General features: G+C 38.5%; 3 protein-coding genes and 1 non-coding gene across 8 annotated transcripts; 1 reads left to right on the plus strand and 3 right to left on the minus strand.

The window, feature by feature from the left end:
• Positions 1–8,290: 8,290 nt before the first annotated feature.
• On the minus strand, positions 8,291–10,437 carry LOC119905954 (pancreatic progenitor cell differentiation and proliferation factor A-like). Its single transcript, XM_038723389.1, is given in 6 exon segments — positions 8,291–8,755; positions 8,857–8,950; positions 9,035–9,090; positions 9,092–9,113; positions 9,286–9,388; positions 10,221–10,437. Coding segments are annotated over 5 exon segments (330 nt in total). The 5' UTR covers positions 9,341–9,388; positions 10,221–10,437; the 3' UTR covers positions 8,291–8,652.
• Positions 10,438–10,916: 479 nt separating this feature from the next.
• On the plus strand, positions 10,917–10,988 carry trnae-cuc. The gene has a single exon. It is a non-coding gene; the product is annotated as a tRNA-Glu (tRNA).
• A 659-nt stretch (positions 10,989–11,647) lies between these two features.
• LOC119906194 (tumor protein D54-like) lies at positions 11,648–15,965 on the minus strand. 4 transcript variants are annotated; one of them, XR_005444941.1, is made up of 10 exons: positions 15,811–15,965; positions 15,125–15,240; positions 14,877–15,025; positions 14,597–14,644; positions 14,120–14,221; positions 13,471–13,473; positions 13,319–13,345; positions 12,402–12,447; positions 12,215–12,263; positions 11,648–12,125 (listed from the first exon to the last, which is right to left on the minus strand). XR_005444941.1 is itself a non-coding variant. In XM_038723747.1 (10 exons), the coding sequence occupies exons 1-10, from the start codon at positions 15,821–15,823 to the stop codon at positions 12,048–12,050; spliced, it is 621 nt and encodes a 206-aa protein (XP_038579675.1). In that variant the 5' UTR covers positions 15,824–15,965; the 3' UTR covers positions 11,648–12,047. The 4 variants fall into 4 exon arrangements, 2 of the variants coding, with proteins under 2 accessions (XP_038579675.1, XP_038579676.1); XM_038723747.1 differs by having other exon boundaries at positions 12,412–12,447; XR_005444942.1 differs by lacking the exon at positions 13,471–13,473.
• Positions 15,966–18,437: 2,472 nt separating this feature from the next.
• LOC119905997 (dnaJ homolog subfamily C member 5-like) lies at positions 18,438–22,808 on the minus strand. 2 transcript variants are annotated; one of them, XM_038723456.1, is made up of 5 exons: positions 22,658–22,808; positions 21,660–21,788; positions 21,348–21,561; positions 21,057–21,228; positions 18,438–20,947 (listed from the first exon to the last, which is right to left on the minus strand). In XM_038723456.1, the coding sequence occupies exons 2-5, from the start codon at positions 21,767–21,769 to the stop codon at positions 20,844–20,846; spliced, it is 600 nt and encodes a 199-aa protein (XP_038579384.1). In that variant the 5' UTR covers positions 21,770–21,788; positions 22,658–22,808; the 3' UTR covers positions 18,438–20,843. The 2 variants fall into 2 exon arrangements, with proteins under 2 accessions (XP_038579384.1, XP_038579383.1); XM_038723455.1 differs by having other exon boundaries at positions 18,438–20,950.
• Positions 22,809–26,215: the final 3,407 nt, after the last annotated feature.

A 26,215-nucleotide genomic window follows, 5' to 3' on the forward strand; every position in this document is an offset into this window, starting at 1 on the left:
GCGATGAGCTATCTAACAAGACCTCACTTGTGATTTCCTTTTTTAATTTCATTTCTGCAGACATTTTAGTTTCGTGGGAGGAAGAACCCCAGAGGGGGCCAGAGGCCTAATGGGCCCTCACTGTGAGTAGGCTACTTCAGTGTAACCGGTAACTCAACCAGTGTCCTTTCAGTGTAAATAGAACTCTTTTCAGAGAGACAAAGATTCCAGTAAAGTTCAAATTAACTCAAGTTTAGTAATAATTTCAAACAAGTGCAAAATACAAATACATGTGTCCAAGCTGGTCACGGGAGCAGACTTCTCAAACTCTGTATTACATTGGTTGATATATCCTGTCTCGCTCCTCCTCTAGTGGGTCTTATGGTAAGATCCACCTTCAGTATTAAAATAATAGTGCATTCTATAACACTTCTAAAGAAATAAGACTGAAATGTGACACTGATCATTAAGACATCATCTTGATACTAGCAAAACATTGTATATGCATAAAACAAGTTTGTTAACATCAACACATGCACTACAAGATTGTGCGCTGTGTCACAAGATGACTTTCACAGCCTTCAGAGTTGCAGTCTTCTTGCAAAGGCTTATTGTATTCATGTGTCTAGTTGTATTTTTATCAGGGTTGAGTTCAGATGCTTGCAACAATTTGTTAAAATCTATAAAGGCCCATTGTGACTCGGTCGGATTTGCAATTAATTCTAAAATATGGCCTTAGCCTTCACCTCTGATACTGGCTGCTAGCAACACGGTTCGACTGTGAGTGTGTGTGTTCTTACAGAACGTGAAGTGTGCGTGTTCTTGCAAAGGTTGCAGCCTGAAAGCAACAAGGCTGAACAAGAAGACTGCAACCTGAAGTTCAGTATACCTTTAAAGTTATCATTGATCAATAAACATCTTAAACATTATCCTCGTATTCAATAGGAATAAAGCAATGCATCATTTCAAACATCATGGCTAAATAAAAACAATAACATCAAAAAGAAAACATATGTGGTTCAGCACATATTTATTGTTTTTTAGGAGTGAAGATCTTTGTCCACAAGAGGGCAGCCGAGCCACAGAAAGTTGTGGGAGAAAGCTTAGATGTAGGTGTGGTGCAGAGGTCACAGACTGTAGACACACACAGTAATTTAAGTTAGTAGTGAATAATAAATGAATATAATAAATGACACAATTACAATGCTCTCCTTGTTATCTGAATAAAAAAGGCTGATCATTAGAAGGCTCATTTTTCTCCACTCACTATCTGCAAAAGCTTTATAGTGAGCTAAACACACTTCTGATAAAGGTTGAAGACAGCAGTTGGCCTTTGAGGTTTTTACAGGAAATGACTGTGAAACTGTTAAAAAACACTAAGTGGACAACAAATTCAATGATAGTGATTACAAATTAGAAAACAATGAGATTCCATTCACAAGAGCTGGACTAAATGTTGTGTAAAATCAGTTACTGTAACAAGGAAACACCTTCACAAAAGTATAGCCTGTCAAAGCAGATACACTGAGTTTCATGGCAGGAAAAAGCAAAGTAACATCGGTGAAAGACTTAACAATAAGTCCACATGTATAACACAGTAAGTAACTAGTAAATGTACATACACAGTCCATAAGAGTGAATGTAAAAAGAGTAAAATACACAACAGTAAATCAACAGAATACTGTATTAGCAACACATTAGCCTCAAATAGCTAGTAGGCTATAATGGTTTGCTTGGTTAGCAGTAAACTGTTCATACTTTCCACCTACAGATAATACTCCAACAAGGACATTTGGAGAGTTGATTATATAAATCAATATTTGTTTGGTTACAGATCTGACAAAATGGTAGATGTAACTGCTGTGGAACCAACTGAAACCAACTGACAGTGACAAGCTAACATTATATATTATACATTATATAACCTTTACCATGTTTACCATTAGTATAGCAGCTGAGGCTGATGGGAAGACCTAAAACCAAACCGGGTGGACATGAATATCTGAACCAATTTTCATAGCAATCCAGCCAGAAGTTGTGGCGACATTGCACTCCAAACCATAAATGTCAACTTATTACATTACATTTATTGACTTACAATTACTATTTATGTCAGAGGTCACATGCTTATGGTGGCACAGACGGCATAGGTTAGTCAGATGATGCAAAGTCAGCTGGATTCATACTCTGGAAACCAGAATCATATCTAAACTCTGTTATTTCACTGCAATCCAGTTTATAGTTATTATTTCATTATTTCAGTCTTGACCAAAGTTGTGGACCAACTGACCACCCCATACTTAAAATGACAAATGTCATTTACAATTTCTATAAATACATAATATACATTTAAAAAAAACTTATTTCAGCATGTCCCATGTGCACTCTATTGTTGGCTCTACTTAGGTTAAAGCAAACCTAGATTAAACGTGTAGTTCTGATGCATGTTCTTCCAGTCTCTTCTAGTCTACTCTAGACTAGCCTGACCTAATTTCACATGGTTTTTTATTTCAGACTTGAAATGGAGTAGTGAGGTTATCAAATATTTTGGCTCGGCTGATTTAGGTCTGGCAAGTTTTGAGTGGTTTCGCAACCTCATGTGAAAATGGACGCTGTGTTCCATCAGACTAAAGTCAATATTTCCGTATAGTAAAAACACAACAAGAAAGACCTTGTTATTTTGTTATCTTGCATTGAAAATGTTACTTAAGTAAAGGTACGCATTATTAGCTAAATGTAGGCAAAGTATCGAAAGTAAAATGCAGAAATTTGATAACCCAAACATGATCTTTTCCTAAACCTAACCCAGTAGTTTTGTTGCCTAAACCTAACCAAATTGTGACGTTTCACAACATTTACCACATGCCATTTCCTGTAAACCACTAGTTGCATATTTATTCTTGCTAACTTGACTGCAGAGCCCTACACCTACAAAACGCTAATAGATACCCAGGGTGTTAAAAAGCGATGCCAAGGGGTCTTGACCAGACGCCCTGGGATAAGAATGGGTTGATTATAATTACTGATGGATTACTGTGTGTGTGTGTGTAGCATTTTAGGTTGAGGTGGAGATCATTTAACAATTTTACATACTGTTGGGTAGTGTAATCAATAATGCATGCATAATATTTCATGAGAAGTTTACAAAACATAAGAAGTTTTTAAATCCTTTACTTGAATTAAGACTACCACAATGTGATAATAATAAACTTCAAGTAAATTTCCTGCAATCAAAATGTTCAAGTCTTACAAAAGATAAGCAAAATGTACTTTAAAGGCTGTAAATGTGTAGTTTTCAGTGGCCTCTAGTGGTGAGGTTTCAGATTGCAACCACTAACACTTTTCTCGAACTATTGAGCGAGCACTCGGCATTGGCCAAAACACATTACAAGATACAGCATCACAAAAAATGAAACTCAGGTACACTCCCACTGCAACATTGCAGTAATACACTCACCGGCCACTTTATCAGGTACACCTGTTCAATAGCTTGTTAAGAGAAATAGCTAATCAGCCCTGCATGGCAGCAACTCAATACATTTAGGCATGTAGACATGGTCAAGACAGCTTGCTGAAGTTCAAACCAAGAATCAGAATGAGGAAGAAAGGGGATTTCAGTGACTTTGAATGTGGCATGGTTGTTGGTGCCAGACAGGCTGGTCTGAGTATTTCAGAATCTGCTGATCGACTAGGATTTTCACGCACAACCATCTCTCGGGTTTACAGAGAATGGTCCGGAAAGAGAAAATATCCAGTGAGCGCTTGTCCACTAAGAACAGAAAACTGAGGCTAAAATTTGCAAGTAAGTATTGTTGCTGACCATGTCCATCACTTTATGACCACAGTGTACCCATCTTCTGATGGCTACTTCCAGCAGGATAATGCACCACGTCACAAAGCTCAGATCATCTCAAACTGGTTCCTTGAACATGACAGTGAGTTCACTGTACTCCAGTGGGCTCCACAGTCACCAGTCACACCTTTGGGATGTGGTGGAACGGGAGATTCGCATCATGGATGTGCAGCAATTGCGTGATGCTATCATGTCAATATGGACCAAAGTCTCTGAGGAATGTTTCCAAGACCTTGTTGAAAGTCTGCCAAGAAGAATTAAGGCAGTTCTGAAGGCAAAACGGGGTCCAACCCGGTACTAGCAAAGTGTACCTAATAAAGTGGGTGTATTTTTATCAGCTTCATGCTGAACCGGGGTGGTGATGGGGCAGTGGATAAGATGCCTACCTTTGGTGTGAGAGACCTGGCTTCAATCCCCCACTGTGACACGTCTACCAACGTGTCCCTGAGTTAACCCCTAGTTACTCCAGAGGTGTGTGACTTCTGACATAATTAGCAATTGTAAGTCGCTCTGGATAAAAAAGCATCAGCTAAATGAATAAGTGTAAGAGACATAGTTAAATTTACTTGATGATGATGATAATGAAAGCGGTTAGTGAGCTACACTACAGTCAGACTGTAGTAAGTAACATTAGTGTAACTTTCTAAATGGGTCTTCCGCTGTATCCTGCACTGTTATATTGCATTATTGTATATTATGTGGGTCACGTAAGTTACGGCGACTGAGACCAGCGAAGAAGCTGTGTACCTGAGTATTGGCAGTATAAGCAAGAAGCAAAGCAAGGAGCAAATGCAAAAAGTCTGACTCGATTCCTTCACATACAATGTAGAACAGTGGCTGTTCCAAGGGACAGAGAAAACAGGCCTGTGGTTCATTTTAACATCAAGTTATGTGATGTCATTCAAAATCTGCAGATAACCCCTTTAAGTATCAAAAGTTAGGTAAGTAAGTAGGCCTACTCATTACAAAGAAAATGAGTATATTATATTATAATATATGATATTATTGAATCATTATTACTGATGCATTAATGTGTGAGAAGCATTTTAATGTTGTAGCTGGTCGCGACGCAACTCATTTGAACTGATTTATTGTCTGGTGGGCATTTCATCTAATCAATAATAAAACATCATATTGGATAGGCTGATCATGATTATTCTGCACACATGTATACATAATAATTTTGTTAATAATAACCACCCCTGCCTTTTTTCATATGCTGCTAAGCAAGCATATTCATTGCTTCAACTTTCAACTTGACTTTGGGTTGTCGAGTTTATAAGTGGAACTGCACTTGCATTTATTTGCATTATCCTCCTTCTTAAAATCACAAACTTGATCCACACAAGAAACACTAATAAACAACTGTGACCTGCAGAGATTACTGATCATGGTGGGACAGCGTGAAACTTTTTGTGTTGACACGGAAAGTCCCCCAGTGTCACGTGGACTCAAGCTTAGTGGTTCACGTTCTCTGCTCGTGCTGCTGATCAAATATCGACCTAAAACAGGATGTCACCTGAGCCCCTGCAGACTGTCTGAACCCATTTATCCCCCTAAGACAAACATATAAAATTATACATAGATGCACCATGTTTGCTAATACTAAGAATTGGATGTATTGTTCCTCTCTTATCTGTGCAGTTTGAACTTGTATGTTTTGTGGAAGTCCAGGGTTGGAGTCTTAGGCAGCACTGAGGCCAGAAACCTTTGCCCCAGATTCCCTATTTATCTTTAAGCTAATTGGTGACCAGGAGAGCTCTGTGTGGCCGACATTTTCCACTGACTATAAGTGATGACAGCGGATCAGGTTTTAAAAAAAACCATCTGACCCAGGAATAGAGTTTCACTAAGCATCACAAAGAAATATGACTCAGGGTAAATTTATTTAAATCTTTAACGAACTGTCACCCCCATGTCTCATTCATAGTGACGTCAATACAGTATGTTTTGATGTAACTGTCCAGCAATATACCTAGAAGTTTGTTTTGTTGAACTTTCTCTGTGGGCACATCCTTCAGATGCAACTTTATGAGTAAAGTCAGTGAAGCAGAACCAAAGAGATGTTTTTTATTATTCTTTGTTGTCAAAACCTGGCGCCTATGTTGCCCACAGTGCAACTCATGTGCTGACAGTTTAGTGAGGGATTTGGGTGTGTTGTGCTAGTAGCACCTAATGTAGCATTGAGCTGCAGGCCTCAAGTAAGGCCAGGCAGCAGGCGACAGAGGTCTGGTAAGCTCACTTCTTTCTAACACAAAACCCCCTGATATTTGTAGTCTTCAGCCCTGCTGACTCATGTGACATCACTTGAGGCAACTTATTAGACTTTGCGCAGCTCTCCCTGGAGCCACAAAAGGCTTAATGGAACTTTTTGCATAAAGGCTTTCAGGCCTTCAGATGATCTGTATTGCTTTTAAATAATGTAAACTCCTGGAGATCAACTTTTCTCATTTATTAAATCTTTTGTTTGGGGATGTAACTCTTTAATGTGTATGTGGCACCTTTTCAGGACAATCCATCCATCCATCCATCATCAACCGCTTATCCTACGTACAGGGTTGCAGGGCTTTTCAGGACAATGATAAATTAATTTATTTTAGTTCAGTTATAAACTTCTGGACTTTAAGGGCTCCTACATTACATCATGTTTTCTGCCCGTGTTCAGATCCCTCATATCTGTGTTCTCTGATATGTCGAGAAAAAAGTCGTAATCTTCTTATCTGATCAGGCAGAAATCTCACCACAAATCCACACAAATGTTAACTTCAGCACCTCTGATAAAGTGCAGCTCACAGTCCCAAACAGAAAAAGTTTGTGCCTCAGTTTTTACATTGCAAAACGTAAAAGCGGTGGTAGCTTGCCTGATATCAGACCCAAGGTAGGCAAGGTAGTAAATTAAATGCCTGGGCCTTGCACTAGGTACCCTATTTTCTTACATGAAAAATAGCTAACCCTTATGAATCCTGCTCCTTTCTGCAGGATTTTACATTTGTTTGTTTGTTTTTTTCCCTCTAGTGCTTTTTTTGGCCATTGCATCTGTACATTCTGGGATTTGTCCTTCACGTTGTTGAACTTTGTACAGAGTAACCCAATGTGTTGTTGGAAATAATAAAAAAAGAAGTGCATGATGGGAGACTCCCATGCCAGTGAAGTGACACATGAGTGTTTGTACTTGGCCGGGATCACAGGACATGTTTAGACCCCGACACGTTTCCTGAATTAGTGCAGCTTTGTAGGGACAGATCCTGTACTTTCTGAATGGGTAGAGATGCTTGAAATTCTGAAAACATGAATCATATCTTTGGTGTTTTAAATGCCAAAATGTTTGTCCCCAGTATGAGGCTCTAAATGCTCCACATATAGCTCTGGAACAGTTTGACTGATGTGTTTGAACAGGATGATTATCTTCAGTCTATTTTTAGATGTGCAGTGTGCACATTGCAAAATGTTCCCTACACATTGATTTCAAAGAAAAGTAATTTCAGAGAACCAGACATTTATTGATCCTTCTAGCAGTTAAAAGTACCAAATGTCATTGCAGTAATTAGAATATTTTAAGGTAAAATAATCCTAAGAAATGGTGCTAAATTATATGAAACCTTCAAGAGATTGTTTTCATTGATGATTTATGGCTCTGGGTTTGGAAACCTGGCCCTACTACAGTAATATTTGGTGAATCAACATATTTTTCTCCACTTATTTTTCTTTAAAGTAGTTAGTCACAAACTGTTGCTACAACACGCATAAAAGATTGCAGGGGAGAATTACATGCTCTCACCTTGAAGTATAACATGAATAGACTGAATCTTTTCCAACTGTGTGCTATGGCATTAAAACATTACTTTTAAAGGCGTGTAAGATTTAATGGCCGCAGTGCACTGCTTTATTTTAATGCCCTGCAGTTGTTATGGAAGCATGTGTGACAAACTCTGCAGCAGGTCTGTGCTAGCAGAAACTGGTAACTTACCAGTGATCTGCTTTCAGAAATGTGTTACATAAATGTTAGGGTCAGCTATCTTCAGCTGCTGTTCCCTGATTCATTTATACATTTGTAGAACTGAATATAACATATGTTTCAATGTATTTGCTCAATGAAGGCCATATAATTGTCCTGACCTTTTCCAAAAGTTGTTGACCCACATTCAAGCTCAGGTGAGACATTATGTAAGCTGTATTAACAACTGAATTAAGCGTTGCTGATCATAAGCTAAACAGATTAGGTCTGTTTGGTAAGTAGGCTGCGTGTGTTCCCTTACAGAGTTATAAAACAGCTGCTCTGCTGTGTGGATCACCTGAAGAGAGGTGACAAGCAATATACTGAAGATGTGAGGTTTATTAAAAACACACAACAGATAATGTCACATTGTTTTCCTAAATAATAACAAGTCTATGTTTCTTTTGGCAACCAGTCTATACAGTTTAAAACAGCTGTATGGAAACAATAAAATGTAAACCAAGTACTGACTTCAAGCATTTTATTTATTATCATCAACAACAGTATCAAGTCACAAGAAGAATAAAATGAAAAACTTTTTACATACTAGTTTTTTTTAAACTTTTGGTCATAATAAAAATATACTATACATAGGCAAATAGGAAAAGCAAACTCCATAGACTAAAGGTAACACACACCATCATCAGCACCACATCATCATCTCCGTCTCCAGTGACAGACTTATGTCCTGGAAGGCAAGCTGAGTGGTGAGGGAGGTGAGGGAGGCGTGGGAGGTGAGGGAGGTGAGGGAGGTGAGGGACAGGCGGCAGGATGGTGTGCCGGTGGCAGGGAATGGAGTCTAGGTGGAAGATGATGGATGTGTGGATTATTCAGACTTTCCATTTTCACTGCTTTCGCTGAGTTGTCTGTTCAAAACCATTTCCCTGGCGATGCAGGTCACCTGACCGTTGGCCACTGTGTAGGTTCCCCTGCAACACAGGAACAGGAGTGTTAGTTTCACCCCACAGAACAACAACATTGAAGGTAAATGCAGCTGGTAAACATTTTGTTCATATATTACGACACTCACTTTTGATTTTCAGAGCCGTTCTGCATGCCGGGATGGTTCGATTTTGCAAAGAAAAATGAAGTCCACCAGTGACCAGAATCTTGCCTTGGAAGTGCTGTGAAGAACAAAATGGATGTTAGAAAGAAGCTCAGATTGGTGCAGGGAGACCTCACTTTCCAAAATAAAACCTTTTTCTTACCTGGGTGGTGTGGAATGACCTCCCCTGTGTACTCGGCACTGCCACAGGAGCTGTTGGCTGGAGGCGGACCCCAGGCGTCCTGGAATAAAGATATAAAGACACTTCCTTTTAAAAAAATCCAAGGAGATCCTTTCAAAGACAGAAACTGACTTCAAAAGAGGAAAAATCGAGATAAACTATCAAAGGTGCCCATTTTTGAGATCCACTGAAATGACTACAGTCTATATGCATATAGGCCACTTCTGACTCACTTCTATAGTAATCATGGGTGGCGATGAGGGAGCCACTTGATGGAATTGCTGCCATTTTCTCCGACCTCAGGTGGAAAACCGCTCAAAGATGGAATATGATAACCTGGAGGAGAGACAGAGGACATTTCATGGTATTATTAGGCTGGAAATAAGCAGCTGTTTCTGAGAATCTGGTTTCATGTGACTCAAATAACCAGTCTGTGTGAGAGTATGCCCACATGTCCAGTTGAACTCAGATAGCTTAGTGCACGATCTGCAGGCATGACTGCATGGCAAAAGGTTATTGGTGTTAAGGTGTTCTTGCTGAAATATTGCTGGTAGACGTTCAAGCTACTACTGTGTTCTGCCAGGAAATAATGGATTGCTCTATTACATTGTTTGTAATGACAAAAACAAAATAATGACTACACTCAACCTTTTTGGTGCCTATGTTTTTGGCCTTGTATTCATATGGCAACAAAATAAACAAAGAATAAACATGTATTATTTGTGTTTGTATTTAATTATTCACATGTATTTCAGTAGAATTATGATATCAGCCTGGAGCCTGAGAACCAGTTAAGCTTAACACCAGGGGAGCAGCAGATGGCTTTGGAGCAGATTACACATGTCTAGATAAACTCAGCAGGTGACACCTAAAAAAACCTAACAATGGTTAGAGGGCAATTTGACTTATAACAAGAATTTACTGCATGTGCTTATACAGCAAGTGGACAGTCAAAATATTAAAATATTGACAACTGTGGGCAAAAGCATTCCAGCACAATTGTGAAAAAACTACCTTTGAATTTTATAATGAAGACAAGCGTTGACAGAAAGACACCTAATGGATTTGACTGTTGTAGTACACATTTTAAGGATGGCAACTGTCTTCAAAATATTAGAATAACTTTTTAAATAACAAAACCTTGACTTGTTGAATTATTTTGACCTACCTTTAAGGTGCGGCTGTAAGGTGCGGATGGCTTGAAGTAGAAGAGGTGTTAGTTGTTCCAATGGCCCATTTGTATATGAACTATCTGTGTTGACCCGTCTCGGTCAATTCGCTGCCGGTCTCGCTGACTCTGTGAAGAGACGATCGGCTTTTATAGCGTCTGCCCTCGGAGCGTGCCGCTGTGGCGCGGGGCGTAGACTGTGGCAGCTCAAGGACACAGAACGTGTTGTGGTCCTTTTCGGTGTTAGGACGAGAACTCGGTGACACGTGTCAAGAGGAGGTTTTAATTAATGACGGCAAAGGCTGATAAGGACGTGATCACACCTCCATGTTCGCCAGCTAACGTCAGAGAGCTGCCAGAGTTTTAGGAGTAAGTCGGGGACAAAATGTTTCAGGAACACCTACGTTTTTTTATCAGAGCAAAATAAAAATCTCTTTACATTCCTCTGGATTTTATGCATTTAACGTTTTTCTCCCGGCAAGTCGCAAAACCGTAACGTAGCCTAAGTTATAGCCTAACTACAAACACTTAAAGTTAATAGGCCTACTACTAATATCTTACATAGCACGTTTGAAGTCAGTTTGCTTTACAAAACAAAATAAAAAGACTTATATGAAGTAGAAAGTTTTACTTCATACATATATCAGTCGAACCGTCTAACTTTATAAAGATATGTATACTAACCCGAAGTATCTTTCCCTGGTGGTCTAGTGGTTAGGATTCGGCGCTCTCACCGCCGCGGCCCGGGTTCGATTCCCGGTCAGGGAACAGATATTTTTGTTCGAAATGTTTGGTTGTGGCTTCTTGGTCATTTTGATATGCCAAACACTTACGTAAGAAATAACAATAATAGTCTATCGGATGTCAGAAGTCACATGTAACCACGTTTGTTATGTTCATGTTCCACACTCATAATGTACATAATTTGTGTGCATAGATGTGCACATTTATATTTATGTATGTATATATGTAAATGTATACCTAATTTTATAAGATACTAAATATTTACTTTTCGCTTTTCTGTCGTCCTTTAGTGCTACTTTTATATACTTTGTTCTATTTTATGTTTTTATTCTATTCTAATTTAAATATATGAATATCTGTTTATACCTTTTCTGTGTGTGTAGTGTAGAGGGGGCTACAACTGAATTTCATTGCTCAGTCCTGTATTGTATTGTAATGAAAATAAAGCTGAAATCTGAACCTAATGGTTTTTTTTTTATAAAGTTATAGTCCCTCATAAGGCCTAGGAGATCTCCATGGATTTTTTCAGCTTCCACCTTTTGATTTCAGTAAAAACTGATCAAGTATATAGTAGTAGGGCCACTTGCATCTACTGTCCACCTAGTAAAACAACACTGAAAATACATTTAAAGCCTCTAGCGCCACCCAAAGGCTTGATATGAACTGAGGCCACCACTGAAACATTTTCTCTGAGAACAGTAGGAAATTTAATTAAGAACACAAATCTGAGTAAATAAAGGTATGTAACCATCAATGACAAGAGATAACATAGCATTAGTACAAAAATACTTAATGTTAGTGATATTCTGTTTTGTACATTTGTCAATGGGTTTCACATTCAAATAAAATTACATGTATCCAACATGCAGAAATATAACATTTAAAAATTAAAATACTTTTTTTAAATTGAAGTTTGAAATAATATTCTATTGCAAATTTTATACATTCTATTAGTCATATTGTTTTAATACAGCAGTTAGAAATAACAGTGGACAGATGCACACACAGGAGCAATATAACATTCTTTCATAACTTTACAAGGTATGAAAAATAATTAATTGTGATATGTTCAAAGGGTCCATCTCATGTGCTGTGGCCTGAGGATCTTCTTTCAAACCCAGAGGTGTCTCCATTACTTGACAGATTGCCAGTCACCTTGTCCTGTGTGACCCAAGCAGTAAATAAATGATCAATACTCATATACAAAGTACTGGAAGAACACTGTGTGCCTGCGGCTTTGACAAACTCACCTTCACGTTGCCGACCATTTCCTCCAAAGACTTGAATGTAGAGGAATGTCTGCAGAGAAACGTGACAACAAATTACACTGCTGCTTTTTTCCCCCTGTAAGTCAAATCAAACTGAACTCCAACTAGTTGAAAGACATAAATACAACACTAAGTAGTAAATATAAGAAATGCAGTGACAAACACTCACTGTGTTTTACCTCATAGCCGGCACACTCATGGTGTGGCTCAGGGTGCTGGGCAAGACAGGATGAAAAGGGGATTTGAGCATTATACAGATACAGAATCAAAAAAAAGCACAAAAATATAATCCTTTAATTTGCTCTAAAGTTTATATATATATTGTGTAGGGCTGTAACTAATGATTATCTTCATTATTGATTAATCTGTCAATTTTTTGTCTTTATTGTTTAATTTCATTTAGGGCTGAAAACTTTTGAAAAAATATGTAATTACGATTATATTGCGATACGATTTGCAATATTATAGGGGATTATGGTTTGATTTTTGAGGGGGTTGGTAGCCTGTAGGTATTTTTACACACTTTTCACCTTTAACAAATATTGCACCTCCTGCGATATGAAAATTGCTGTAGAACATAAAATTTTAATGAATTGTTTAATAAAATTTCTATTAATTGTTCAGGCCTTATTTCAATGTGTTTTGTATGAACAAAAAATATACATGTTTGATTTTAAAGCTTTTAAAACTGAGAAAAGTTATTATTTTTCCTTGATAATTAATTTGATACAATTGATTAATCCATTGTTAAAATAGTTGACATTATTGGCAATTAACTAATCAATTAATCGACTAATTAGACTAATATGGTTATTATACCATAGTCATGTGAAGTGGATGATCTTCTAACAGATACCACAGCTGTACAAAGATGAAACTCACTTTAAAGTCTTTTTATATACAGTCTATGTTTAAAGTCACTATATTGTTCTTGTCACTCATGTTCTGGTCAGGACACACACACACACACACACACACACACACACACACACACACACACACACACACACACTGGGGCTCATTCAGCACCGTCTTCGGACCATTCAGCTTCACAACAACGGGCTCAGTTCAGCTCACAGATCTTACCGTGGTGGGCTCGGGAGAGGCAGAGCTCTGTTGGGACAAAGACAGACAACGTCACACCAGCTTCTGTTTCCACATGGATGAGAACAACAGACTTATCAGCTACTGCTGCCGATGTCCAGCTGTACTAGTGTGATTGGATTATCGTTGCTTACCGGCTACAAAAAAACACAAGACAGGAGGTGCTTCATAGTGATACTCAAGTGAATCAGTGGTAGATAGTAACTAAATACATTTACTTAAGTACAAGTGATATATGATGTATTTTTATAGATTAAGTAAATAAAATTAGCCACACCTTTACTAGCTGCAACAAAAAAATTACCCTTACACATTAATGCATCTGTAATTATAATCCATTAATAGAATATTATTCTGAAATGGGCCATTCTGTACTGAGTACAGTTTTATAATATTCTTTTGTCTGAGAATATGTGTTAAATGTATTAGATTGAGATATGGAACCTGCCAACCTGTAACAGTAACTTCAGTTTGCATTTTAAAGCATCTTTCTGACATGTTGCCCCCTAGTTGTGATTCTCTGTTGGTCTCCTGCCTATCCATCTGCCTGTCTGAATTAGACAAAGACAGCTTTCTTTTTCCTACCAGTCACCTCAATGGAAGCTTCTGCGCTATAACCATGAAGAGTTTGGTGTTTTTATTACCAAATGTATTTCACAGACAAAAAACCCTAATATTTCAAGCTAATTTCTTCTGCTAAGTTTGGTTTGTTATGACTAAATAATGATCAGTTTTTTAAAAACTTTTTCTATTCAGAAATTAGGAGGGAGGAGCCAGGCCTACCTCATCTCTGCCAGTCTCCTGGTGAGGGCCACGCCCATATTGGACAGTGCAGAGGACGTCACCTGGCCTGCATGAGAGAGACTCTCCCGTGTCCTGACATATCTACAGGTAAAAAGAAGCAGTAGAAGTCAGAACCTGAATGGGGGGAAGTCTCCTGTTTGCTGTTTGTCACACACAGAGAGCACAAATGTATAAATCCACACACACAACAGAAAATAAACAGTTAACAAACTATTCGTCAAATGCTTCAGGCTAGTCCTGCAGTTGTCTGTTAATACTACGGCTCCTTGTGCTAAGTCGGCTGTAAGGCTATTACCAGGCCATCAATCCTATTTGACCTGGAAAATCCCATCACTTGTTTCTAAGAAGAGATCCCCCTTTGAAAAGCACAAAAACATAGGGATACCCCTGCTCATTGAAATGCAGAACAAATGTTTATTAATAGGATATGATGCAAACATGGTGACCAACACTCACACGCTGGAGTGGCTGATGTCCTCCAAAGTGGCAGAGGCTGTGAGGTATCTAAAACAAGAGCAGAACATGCACAAGTTGGCAGATTACTCAGGCTTAAGAGAGAGACCACGACAGTCATTAGTGCACTTTCCACGCATTTATGTAACCATGACACACAATGATGATGCGCGGCAAATGTTCTGCCAGTGGAGATGTTAGTGTCTTCCATCCAACAGACCAACTATTTAATGTAACAATGACACGTAGAAACCTATACTACCAGTCTAAACATGCAACTTACGGGCCCGAGGTCTGGATGTCTTGCCAGCCTTTGGACAGGTTCTGTTTGATGTTACTGAGAGGACTCATACCCAGCTGCCTCCTGATGTCCGAAGCATATTTTTCTTTGACCAGAAGCACCTGCCGCAAGGTCTGAATTTCATCCTCCATCTATGTGGGAGAAAAACAAAAAGGGTTTCATCAGTGTCAACATTTTAAACATATTTACTTTTTCTGTTTTGTGCGAATAATCCACAGAAGCTGCATCACCTTTGCAAGTTCAATTCGTAGACTCTCTAAGTCCTCCTCGGTTAGATCTGAGGCTGAGCATCCATTATCTGTTATCCTTGTGGAGAGGTTATTGAATGATGGAGCCCCACCAAAACCTTCCAAAGAAGCAGGGGTGAATAAATATTTGATAGAAACAAAATATTAGATAGATAGATAGGTAGATAGATAGATGCACCCTTAAATTCCAGTATGTTTGTGTGTTAATTTGAATATAAATATAATTTTTAGATATGTTCATAAATTCAGTATTCCCTCCGAAACTTTCCAAAGAGGCGTTATTAGAAAATATTAGATATAGTCTTAAATATTAAATAGATAAAGTATGTAACTAAGGCAAGGCATATAACTGTTGCATAAGATATATGTTCGGTTAACATTAGGTATAAGTTTCGAATAAACTCCAGTAATTATGCCAACAGATAACAGTATCGTCGGTTTTATGTTTCATTACAGAGTGAATAACGTTGCACACAATCGGAGCTGTCCTGAGTCCTGAACTCAGCTGGCTAACAGCTAGCTAACGTTACCTGTTGCTCACGGAGCTAACGTTAGCCAGCGTCGACCAATAACGGCAGCATAAACACGATAAACACGTTAGCTGCCGACTAAAACTACCCAAGATATATGTGGAAATGAATTGTAAAACCAATGTGAGGTGGTCTTACCTGGTCGGTCCATTGCTGCCACTTTCACCTTAGAGTGTAACGTTAGCTAGCTAGTTGTGCCCTCCAGTCCCCATCCAGTCAACTGAAGTCAGAGACGAGCAGCAGGCAGACTCTAGCAGCACAGTCAGGATCTCTGTCATAGGGACTGGTGTTGTTTACACTCACACACACACACACACACACACACACACACACACACACACACACACACACACACACACACACACTGAAGCACCATCACCACCAAAATAAAACTAAAGAATGTTCTTTATTTATTTAACCAGACTTTCCTTATAAGGGTTTGAACGTTTTCTTGCACAATATTTTCATCAATATATTTCTGATAATAAGTTATGAATATTATACTATCTTCAAGATTAAATATAGGGTTCAGCTAATTGTTCTTTATAATATCCAATTACATGCATGTGATCCCAAGAATACTTAAAAGTAGTAATACCACAGTAGACAAATACACTGCCATAGATATACTGTACTGTAGTATTATACAGACATAATGGCTCTTTTCACTGTTACACTATAATATATCATAGTAATGGATTGTTCTCACCAGTGCATTATATGTTAGTGACACTAATTTTAACTACTATTTTCCTTTATTGTATATACTGTTGGGAAGTTTAATCTAAAGGCTAAAAATGATTTTATCAGATGAGTATATAGTTTGAATGTAATTAATTTTGTTTGCATGTTAATCTGAATAATTGCTAGTGATTAGCTGTCAAGTAAATGTAGTGATGTGAAAGATGTGAAATTACTTCCCAAGGGGAGAACAAAATCCTCATAACACTCCTAAGACATTATGTGTTGAAAAGTCAGATATGTTTGACAAATAATGTTAGTATACACAATGTGGACTTTTAAGTGGGCGTAAGATGTTAGAGGCAACACATTAAAATTAGACAGTCTGTGGTAGTGTCTAATGGAAACGAAATAGCTGATAACATATTTTAATATTACCAAGGAAATCTATTCCTATAGACTTAAAATCTGAATGGTTTATGTAAAGCACCTGTAATGTTGGTTATACAAGCTTTTCTTTGAACTGAAGCTGTAGTAGCGTCATACAGAAAGGCATCTGGATTCACAGAGAAAGGAGTAAAACAAAATGCCATTTGAATTGTTTTAATGTTGTAAATTCCCATTTATAACTAACATCCCACAATGAGATGGTAAAATGGCTTGTCTCCATCTGCTGGCAAAACTTGACACCACACTGCAATGATGAGTCTCTAGAAATGAACAAAAAGTTGGCTTTTTTTAGTTTTCTGTTGCCATTGCATTAACCAGGGTCCCTGATACATTCCATCATGTTACATTGAGATAAACAACAAAGCAGCAGTAAATCGAGACATTATGTAAATGTAGGATGATTATTTAGGAATGTGTGTGTAGCCCAGTACTTGGTTTACTTACATTCCTGTGTATTTGAAACCTTTGACAGTGAATAGATTATCAGTTGCATTCTGCCAAATGATATAAATGAGAATGAATGCAATGTAAAAAATATAGATTACAATATTTCTAATTGTAAAAAGTGCTGAATTCTGACCACAACTAAAAGTTATACATACACCGCAATTAAAGTTCTGGGGAATAGAAACAATTTCACCCTTTCTCAGAGGTGGAGGGTCCGTGTACATTGAGGCACACTGGTTTCACACTCTTAACACATTGGAGCCTTTTGGCTTAATTAAGATGTTTCCTCTAATTTATTACACTTGATGGATGCATACTTGTACTTTTTACACTTCTAACTTTGTAACTTTAAGATACATCTGCGTTCTTTTATTTCTGATGTGATTATACTGTACAGGGTGTGGCACTTGGATGTTGGCTATGGCAAGTCCCAGCCTTGGATCCATTATGCAATAGATTTGAAATCCTGTTCAACCAAATATTGAATGACAATTGTATACTCTCCTAGGTTGACAATACATGTGTTTGCCTTATGTCTGTGCCCATTTTGACTCTGATGCAAGGCACAGTAGTGTTGAAATGTCTTTCTCGTTTGCACAAGCTAATTAAGTTATTTATTACCCCGGCCTTTCTGTGTGGAGTTTGCATGTTCTCCCCGTGTCTGCGTGGGTTCTCTCCGGGTGCTCCGGCTTCCTCCCACTATCCAAAGACATGCGGACTACGTTAATTGGTGACCCTAAATAGTCCTTAGGTGTGAGTGTGAGCGTGAGTGGCCCTGCGATGGACTGGCGACCTGTCCAGGGTGTACCCTGCCTTTTGCCCGATGTCAGCTGGGATTAGCTCCAGCCCCCCGTGACCCTGTGTGCAGGATAAGCGGTTGATGATGGATGGATGGATGGATGGATGAATTGTGTTATATCGTTGTAATTTGATTACTTAATTATTATGTTGCGAATTGTTTAATATTTGTTTTAAATCCATGGCAGACTGGGTTGTATGTTTATGTGCAAATGTGCATGCCCCATGCTTCTTGCCACCAATGTGCATGTCTTTTGTCTTACTTTGTATGTAATTTTGTGTTGAACTCATGTCAGATCTGAACCTTCTCCAAACTGTATAAACTGAGAGTGTTACACGAACTACGCCATGTAGTTATTATCCTCACATGAAATACCTTGAGAAAGACACATTGTTCAGGAACATTTATTCAACAACAGCAAATCAGATCAATGATCCACTTGTTTTCCTCCACACACACAATTACCATGCTACAACATAAACGTTAAGGTTTATACTTTATATGGGACAAGTGTATGTACAAGCGACCTTAACCATTAAACCATTCCTTGCTAAATTTAATGGTTACATTACAACACCATACCAGTTGAAATTATAGCCAATCATCATTTGAAACATGACAAAGTATGAAATAAATAAAATTCCCAAAAATGCATCATATAACCATTTCACTATAGTTACACTATATACTATGTTGTCTTTTTATGGAGTCATTTCCTGATCATTGATCCATTATAGTTTTTTTAAACACACAGTGCATTCAACTTAGAACAATTTACAGTAGCATTTTTCAGTATCTCAATGAAAAAGCCATGACAGGAACACCTATGCTTCATCAAGGGTTACAGGAAACATCATACAAGGGCCACAGAGGTCAACATCCATACCATTAATAGCAGAGGGTGGGCAACAGGGGCTCACCAATTGTAAACCATTGAAACACATAATCAGTGGTAAAGATGTTCATGGCAATTTATGGCAATTTGCAAATGTGTGGCAATGTTTGCAAATTCAGTAGTATGAAAAATCTAGAGTAATTTTACTAGGAGCTGCCTGTAGCACTGGTTCACAGAAGATATGCCTTATAAGCTTCTTACTCTACATGGATTCAAAAAAGTCAACAATGATAAACGATCACAGCATTGGACAAGATGTCAGAGTCATCAGACTTCAGTTCAAAACACAAGGACTAAAAACATAATGGAAGTCATATTCCTCCCTATCTAAAATATTCTCACGTGGATGTCAGTTTTATTTCCCAGCTATGACGAGTGTAACATGTTTTTCTACATCACATTAACTACTTAACATATTCAAGACAGCTCAGAGTTAAAAACATGTCACCCTCTGAACCAGGGCTGCTGCTGCTGCTGCTAGAGGTCTGATTTTTCCACCTATAAACAGCTCTGATCAGAGCCAGCTGCATTACCTGGAGCTCCTTGGCTTCATATAGCACAAGATCAATAAGTAAACAAAAAAACTGCAATAATTGGACGAAATTAATATCTTTCAGCCTCAATTGGTATAAACAAACAAACAAATAAAAAAGAGCAGACAGCAGAAATTCATCATATTATACCAGTAACCTCGATGCTTTACCATATTAAAATAAAATGTCCTCCACTAATGAAAAACTACAATTGTCAATTATGAATATTCCTTTAAAAGTATAGTTTTTTAATCTATGAATTCAATTTTAACATTTTTTATTAAATCTGATGTAACTCCTGACATGAAAAAAAAAATTAAAACAATGTTTGGCTGAAAACAACACATCAACATAAAATCATAACATCATAACTAATCCACTAGGGCTGAAACGTGCCACAAGAGATGCATAATGCAAGAAATTATCAACCAACGTAAAAGTTACCTTGACAATAACTGTCACGATGATGTGTTCAGCGCTGGAGGAAAAACAGGAAGAATGGACTGAAATAAAGCTGAGGCAGAGGAATGAAAAGCCAATTCTAATTAATAACTAAGGTAGAAATGTCACGTCAGCAGGCATTCATGAAGTAAAGTCTGCAAATAAAGCTTTGTGCCTTAACAACCTCAACAACAAGTCATGTTAAAAACACTCAGGGGAGCACACTAAAGATACACAAACACAGTGCCAAAGATGTTCTGTAGGTCTGATGACGGCAGGTGGCATTTTCAACAAAAATAGAATTGATTGCAAACAAGAAGTAAAATCTGCTCTTTAATGATGGCACTGACCACCTCTGCAAATAAACACACCTCTCTAACCAGCACCTCCCTGAGCCATGGCTCTCCTTTCCTTTAGCATAAAATATCACGTAAACTTTACCCCAATCTTCTCCTCCTCCCCCTCCTTGTGAATTGTCCTCATTTGAACATATTGCACATACATATGCACTCACTTTATGAGTATTGCAAAGTAAAAATGCAGCTAAAGATAAAATAAAATTTGGAGACCATGTTTTATAAACAGTGCATGCTACACCATGATGCAAAATATGGGAGAGGGAAAGTATGGCAGGCGACATGTGTGGTTAAAGGCCAAGAAATACAAAAGAAGAAATAAAAAGGAAACAATTTAGTTGTTTCTCTTTTCTTCTCGTACTGGGGGAAATAAGTTGTGGACCAATCAGGGAGGGGTGTAAGGGGTGTGATGTTATTAGTTCCTTTCATGGGCCATGCTTACTAGTCCCTCTCCTCCGCATTAGTTGTCTTTCGGTAATGGAAAGATGGATTGCCCCTTTCTTTCATCTCACTGAAGTGGAGCAGGGAAGCAGGCAGGACCGCAGGCCAGGATTGATGGGAACGGAGGGTTAGTTAAAGCCGGTGTCAGTGTGGTAGGAGTAGTGCCCATCCGATGTTAACTGGGTTGTCTCTGTTGCTGATGGTTGCAGCATTATAGGGTCACCCCCAGCCTCTGCTTGACAAACAGAAACAACATATTTCAGTGTTTGCATTGAGCCCCCCTCCCTCCTCCTGTTAGTAACCCTAATATTCAAAATGGGACTCAGGTGATTCAGTCTCACCTCTCTCGTCAGATTGCAGCTGAGCCTCCAGGTCCTCAGGGGACACGTAAAATTCCTGTTCCTGTCCTTCCCGAGGCCGTGGTTTACATTTTCCACAGCAGCAGTTACAGCAGCAACACAGGCAGCAACAGAAGTAGCAGCCGGTGGCCAGGCCGCAGAATACAAACAGAGCCTGCAGGCAAGCAGCGGAAGTGAGCAGTCAGTGTGTGAGCACAAAATAAGAAAAGTATAACCAATAAAAATGAATCACAGAGCAAACAGTAATGGGCCTAAGCCGTATCTCAGTCTTACCTTTGCCCACCAGCTTGAAAGGACAAAGTAAGTGTTGACATTCTCCTCTCCAAACTGCTCAGCTACATATAGTCCCAGAGAACCATACTTGTCATAAATATTACGTTTTGTGGGGTCATTCAGAATCGCATGGGCGTTGTTGATCTCCTTGAACTTATCGGATGCCTCTGGATTGTCAGGATTCTTGTCAGGGTGGAACTTCAACGCCAGTTTCCTGTGTAGAAAGTAGGCAAAAAACGAAACGAGAGACACTAAAATAAAAACAAGCAGTGGTCTGTGCTGATTACGTCAGGTAAGAGAGGGAAGCCTCACCTGTAAGATCTCTTAATGTCATCCGTCGTGGCCACCTTCTCAACTCCCAACACGTGGTAGAGAGACTCACCAGCGGTGGACAGAGAGCGCTGCCTCTGTTGCTCAGTCATGATGCCTCACGTCCACAAGCTGGGCACAGAAACAGAAAACTAAACGCACTGCTTGGGGCTGTATGCAATGTCAAACCTAGGGAACCAGACCTGCTTTAGACCTGCTTTATTAAGACAGCCTGTTTATCATGATATACATCTGTTAAAAAAGGCCTTTAACTAAAGAGAGGCCTGTGTGATTGAAGCCTCCTGACTGCAGGCAACAGCTGGGCTGTCTAGATTAAATGTCCTGCACAAGCTATACGTGGAAACACACAGCTGTGTTTGAAATATAGGGAAAATAAGTTAACAAGCGACGGGGGCAACACACTGGATTTCTTATATTTTGCTGCTCTAATTCAATTTCTACAATTTTTCAGTGAAATTGGCATCAATGATGTCAATAACAGCCTACTGTATCTGTGACATCTTGGACTACTGACTGTCTCTGCTGCTGTAAATCAGTAACTGACATCCATACAATTAACCATGCTGCAAGAGAAAAAAGATAAAGCCATTCCTAAGAATATAGCTGGTTCCAAATGGGTGTCATCATGACATAAATGAATAGCCACTGGTACATTTGAAGCCTTACAGCTCAATTTAATATTTTTTACCAAAAACGGTCTGTTCTGACAAGCAGGGTGTCAAATTTCCCTCTGATGCGAATCGCATCCCGTTGTTAATGTGTCTATAAGAAGGATTAGATTCTGTGATTTCGATGCTAGGAGCATAATCTACGTGCAAGCATCCTCATCAGCACTGCTATAGCGCACAGCATCCATGTTGGTTTGCTTCCTGGCCTGTACTTCATGCAAGGCAGGGATGTATCGTCAGCAGTAATTTTCAAGGGCGAGGGGCAGTTTTTCGAGGAAAAATAAAAGATCGAAATGCACGTTACAGGCTCACCTTTCAGTCGGCTCTGATGCGCTGCAAAACGAACGATCCCAGGAGGATATAATTTTAGACAGTGTAGCGTGACTATGGCTGCATCTCGCACGTACCCGGACCCTCTCTGGCTCCCACTACGCAACCATGGACAGCTGCAGCAGTACGCAGGCTCCGCCCCCAAACACCCCTTGGCGACCCGACGTGCGCGTGCACAAACGGACTGGGATGATGGGGAGAGGATGCTGGTCCTGGATGCAGAGGCGCGCACCTATTACACCGTCAAGCACGGCAGGAAGAAAGCAACGTTTTGCTTATACAGTCACAGAAACTGTCACATGGTTATTTAAGACCACTTCAGTGATTAGAGGACTAAAAGCAAAAGTCCCACATTATGGGAAATATCCTTATTCGCTTTCTGTTGGAGAGTAATTAGACAAGAAGATAAATACTACCCACAACCATCTAATTAAAGCGCTATGTTTTACATATTTTCTATAATCTGTAAACAAACTGAACTCAAAGTGGGTATGTGTGTCAAACTATATCTTGGCCCTGAGAAATAGTCCAGCACATCACTGCCCATAAAGACCAATTAACAGCTTACATTTTTTAACAACTAAACAAACAAGGTGAACTTTAGAGATAGAGACTTTGTTGCCATTTGACAGAGCCAGGCATTTCCCTGTTTCTAGTCTTTATGCTAGGCTAACCAGCTTAAGATTTACTGTCACTGACATTAGAGTCTTATCAATTTTCTGATTTAACTTTCCACCAGAAAGGGAATAAGTGTATGTTGAAGTGTTCTATATGTTGGGTTTCTAGTCTTTTGCCAAATGCATGACTGCCTAACTGATTTTACACATGACCTCTGCATTAGGGCTTGAGAGATAATATTTTTAACATTTCCATTTAGCTGCTTTGGTTTCAGTGTCCTGGTATTGGTACGGTGCATGTTGGCTCACTGTCACTTTCATGGCTTAAGGGGACACTTGAAGACAACATATCTAAGGCCTGCGCTGATTACAGAATACAGAAGATATGCCTACATGAAATTGAGACCAACAATGGAATCAACCACATTCCTTCACCAGTTGAATGTTGCCTGTCCTAAAAGAGGATGTGCTAATTTGAGATGTGGAAGCGATTCAAGCCACAGTTATTGCCACCGAAAGGAAACATGGAATCCTAAGTGATGTCGTCTGTGCGTGTTCCCACAGAAACAAATCTTTTCTCTGTATAATACTGGGCGGATGATTCAATCCTGACATCAACCATCTGTGTGTCTAATGTTTCAGCTGTTGTCAAACACCTGACCAACTCTTTGGGACAATCTATATACAGTCTACGCAATCTACGAACTGGGGTGTCATGTCTGGATAATCCACAGAGAAAGCAGGGCAGATCCCTCGGGGCCATGAGCCATCCAGGGGCCCCCAAAAGACACTATTTTGTTCCTTAAACCAAACAGAGAATAATTAATATGCAATAGCTAAGGTTATACCACAGCCACCACAGCCATGATTAAGTTTTATTAGTTCCATGTGTTTATTTCCCTGCAATATCAAATGTCTGCCATGAAAAATCAATATTGCTATTATTTATTCATAGGGCAATTATAATCCCCCACTTCTGCTAGACTCCACTGACATATAGGTAAGAAACCCTCACACTGTCATAACTCCCATACTCCCACACATATTACATTATTTATTTTAACTCCTCCTTTAAGCACACAAACTTTGGTTTAACAGTATATTTATGTAACATTTTAATGAAGGATTGAACATCATTCTTCCAAAAGATAGATCCATCACAGACCTACAGCTAAAGTTTCCTTTAAATTAACTGTAACCACAATGTCATTCTCTAACCTTACCTTTTGTCATCTGTGATGATTTCCGTGGCTGAATCATAATCATTTTATTAAGTGTTTGTGGTTGTAATATTAATTTCAGACACAAGAGGCTGAAGTGCATCACTACTCAATGTTCTAAATGGGACTAAAAGCATGTTTTCTTTCAGATGAAGAGCCGATTAAAATACATTTCAAGCAAAAAGAAGAATATGACAGTAATGTTACGTAACTAGCAAATACACAACATATGTAACCTACATTATGTTTAGAGTGTATGGAGAAATTAAAACTTAAAACATGAATGATTTTAGTCCTGTTTAAAACAGGGGGTTGTGGCACATGTCAGCCTCTTAAGGCTGAAGTGAGTATTACAACAACAAACACATGATCCTGACAAAAAACTATTTTCACCTGCCAAAACCTTCTTTTTTTTAACCTGTTTTCAAAGATGGAAAAAAAGTAACATTTTTTTTTTTTTTACATGTTTCACAGGGAAAGATCTCAAAATCTGTGAGAAATCAATTTAGATCAGACTTTGAAAATGGATCCAGATTTGTTTTTTCACACTGTTTTCTTAGGGCTGTAAGACAGTATATTAGGGACATTATAGATAAATTTATCACTTTAATCTCAGAGAATATTTGTTTTCAAGTTTAGTACTTGAATTTCAGAAATCCTTTCTCTAAATAATGCCCTCTCCCTGCCTTTCTAATTTATTTGTTACCTATGACTTATAATATATATAACATAATACGCCTTCGTACTATTTACATCCTCATCAAACCATTCCCTGAACCCTCATGACCTGCATGGAAGCATCTGGATTTGTTACTCATATCACAATGAAACTTCCCAAGCTAAATGGATACCTACACAAATACAAGCTTTTTTGAATTACAATTTTATGTATTTTTTTATTTTTAATATGCAAATGAGCAAGTACCTCATTAAATGTGTGCTGATTTGCATATCACAAATCCATTTTCCAGCATATTGGTAGGGGTCAGATGGATCTTTTTTATTTATTGTGATAATATACCAAAAGGCCAAACATTTACAGAATGCTTTATCAAAATATAATTTTTTCATGGATTGATTCAAAATATACCAGTCATGTGGATTATGGACTATTTCCCCCCACGTTTACAGATAAAATACTGCATAAAATGAGTATGATAAAAGATATTTAAAAAAATTTCTGGCTCGCTATAAGACCTAAGAAATAGTGTGTAAAATCATGATAGATATGTGATATATGAAGTAGCCAACATTGTGCTCTAGAAAACAAGCATTCAAATGATATATTATTCAATATGGACAGTTTTAAAAAGACCACTTGAACTTTTACATGGAAAATGAAAATTAACAAATATGCATTTTAAGCGGCCTGCGGTTAACAGACTGGGTATAACAGGCAAATAATAATGCTTAAATGTATATTATTCCAGATTGTTTATGTATTTTACGAAAGTAGGCCCTATGGTAATAATAGTTGCAAAATGGAATCTGAAAATTCACAGATTAAAGCAAAATTATGATTTTGGACAATGGTGTCTCGTCTTAACTTAACAGATATATAATATCGATAAACTATATTAAAAAAAATCTATCAGATTGGATTTCACCGATTCGCTGCACTGACTGTTGTTCCTCGGCAACCGTGATGTCACCGTCGTCGTCCAATCGAAGAGCTCGTAGGACTGACTGACCTATCGCGAGAT

The sequence above is a fragment of the Micropterus salmoides genome, unplaced genomic scaffold, assembly GCF_014851395.1.
Source record: "Micropterus salmoides isolate LMB-PRFRI ecotype aquatic unplaced genomic scaffold, ASM1485139v1 Ms_hic_scaffold_16, whole genome shotgun sequence".
NCBI lineage: Eukaryota > Metazoa > Chordata > Actinopteri > Centrarchiformes > Centrarchidae > Micropterus > Micropterus salmoides.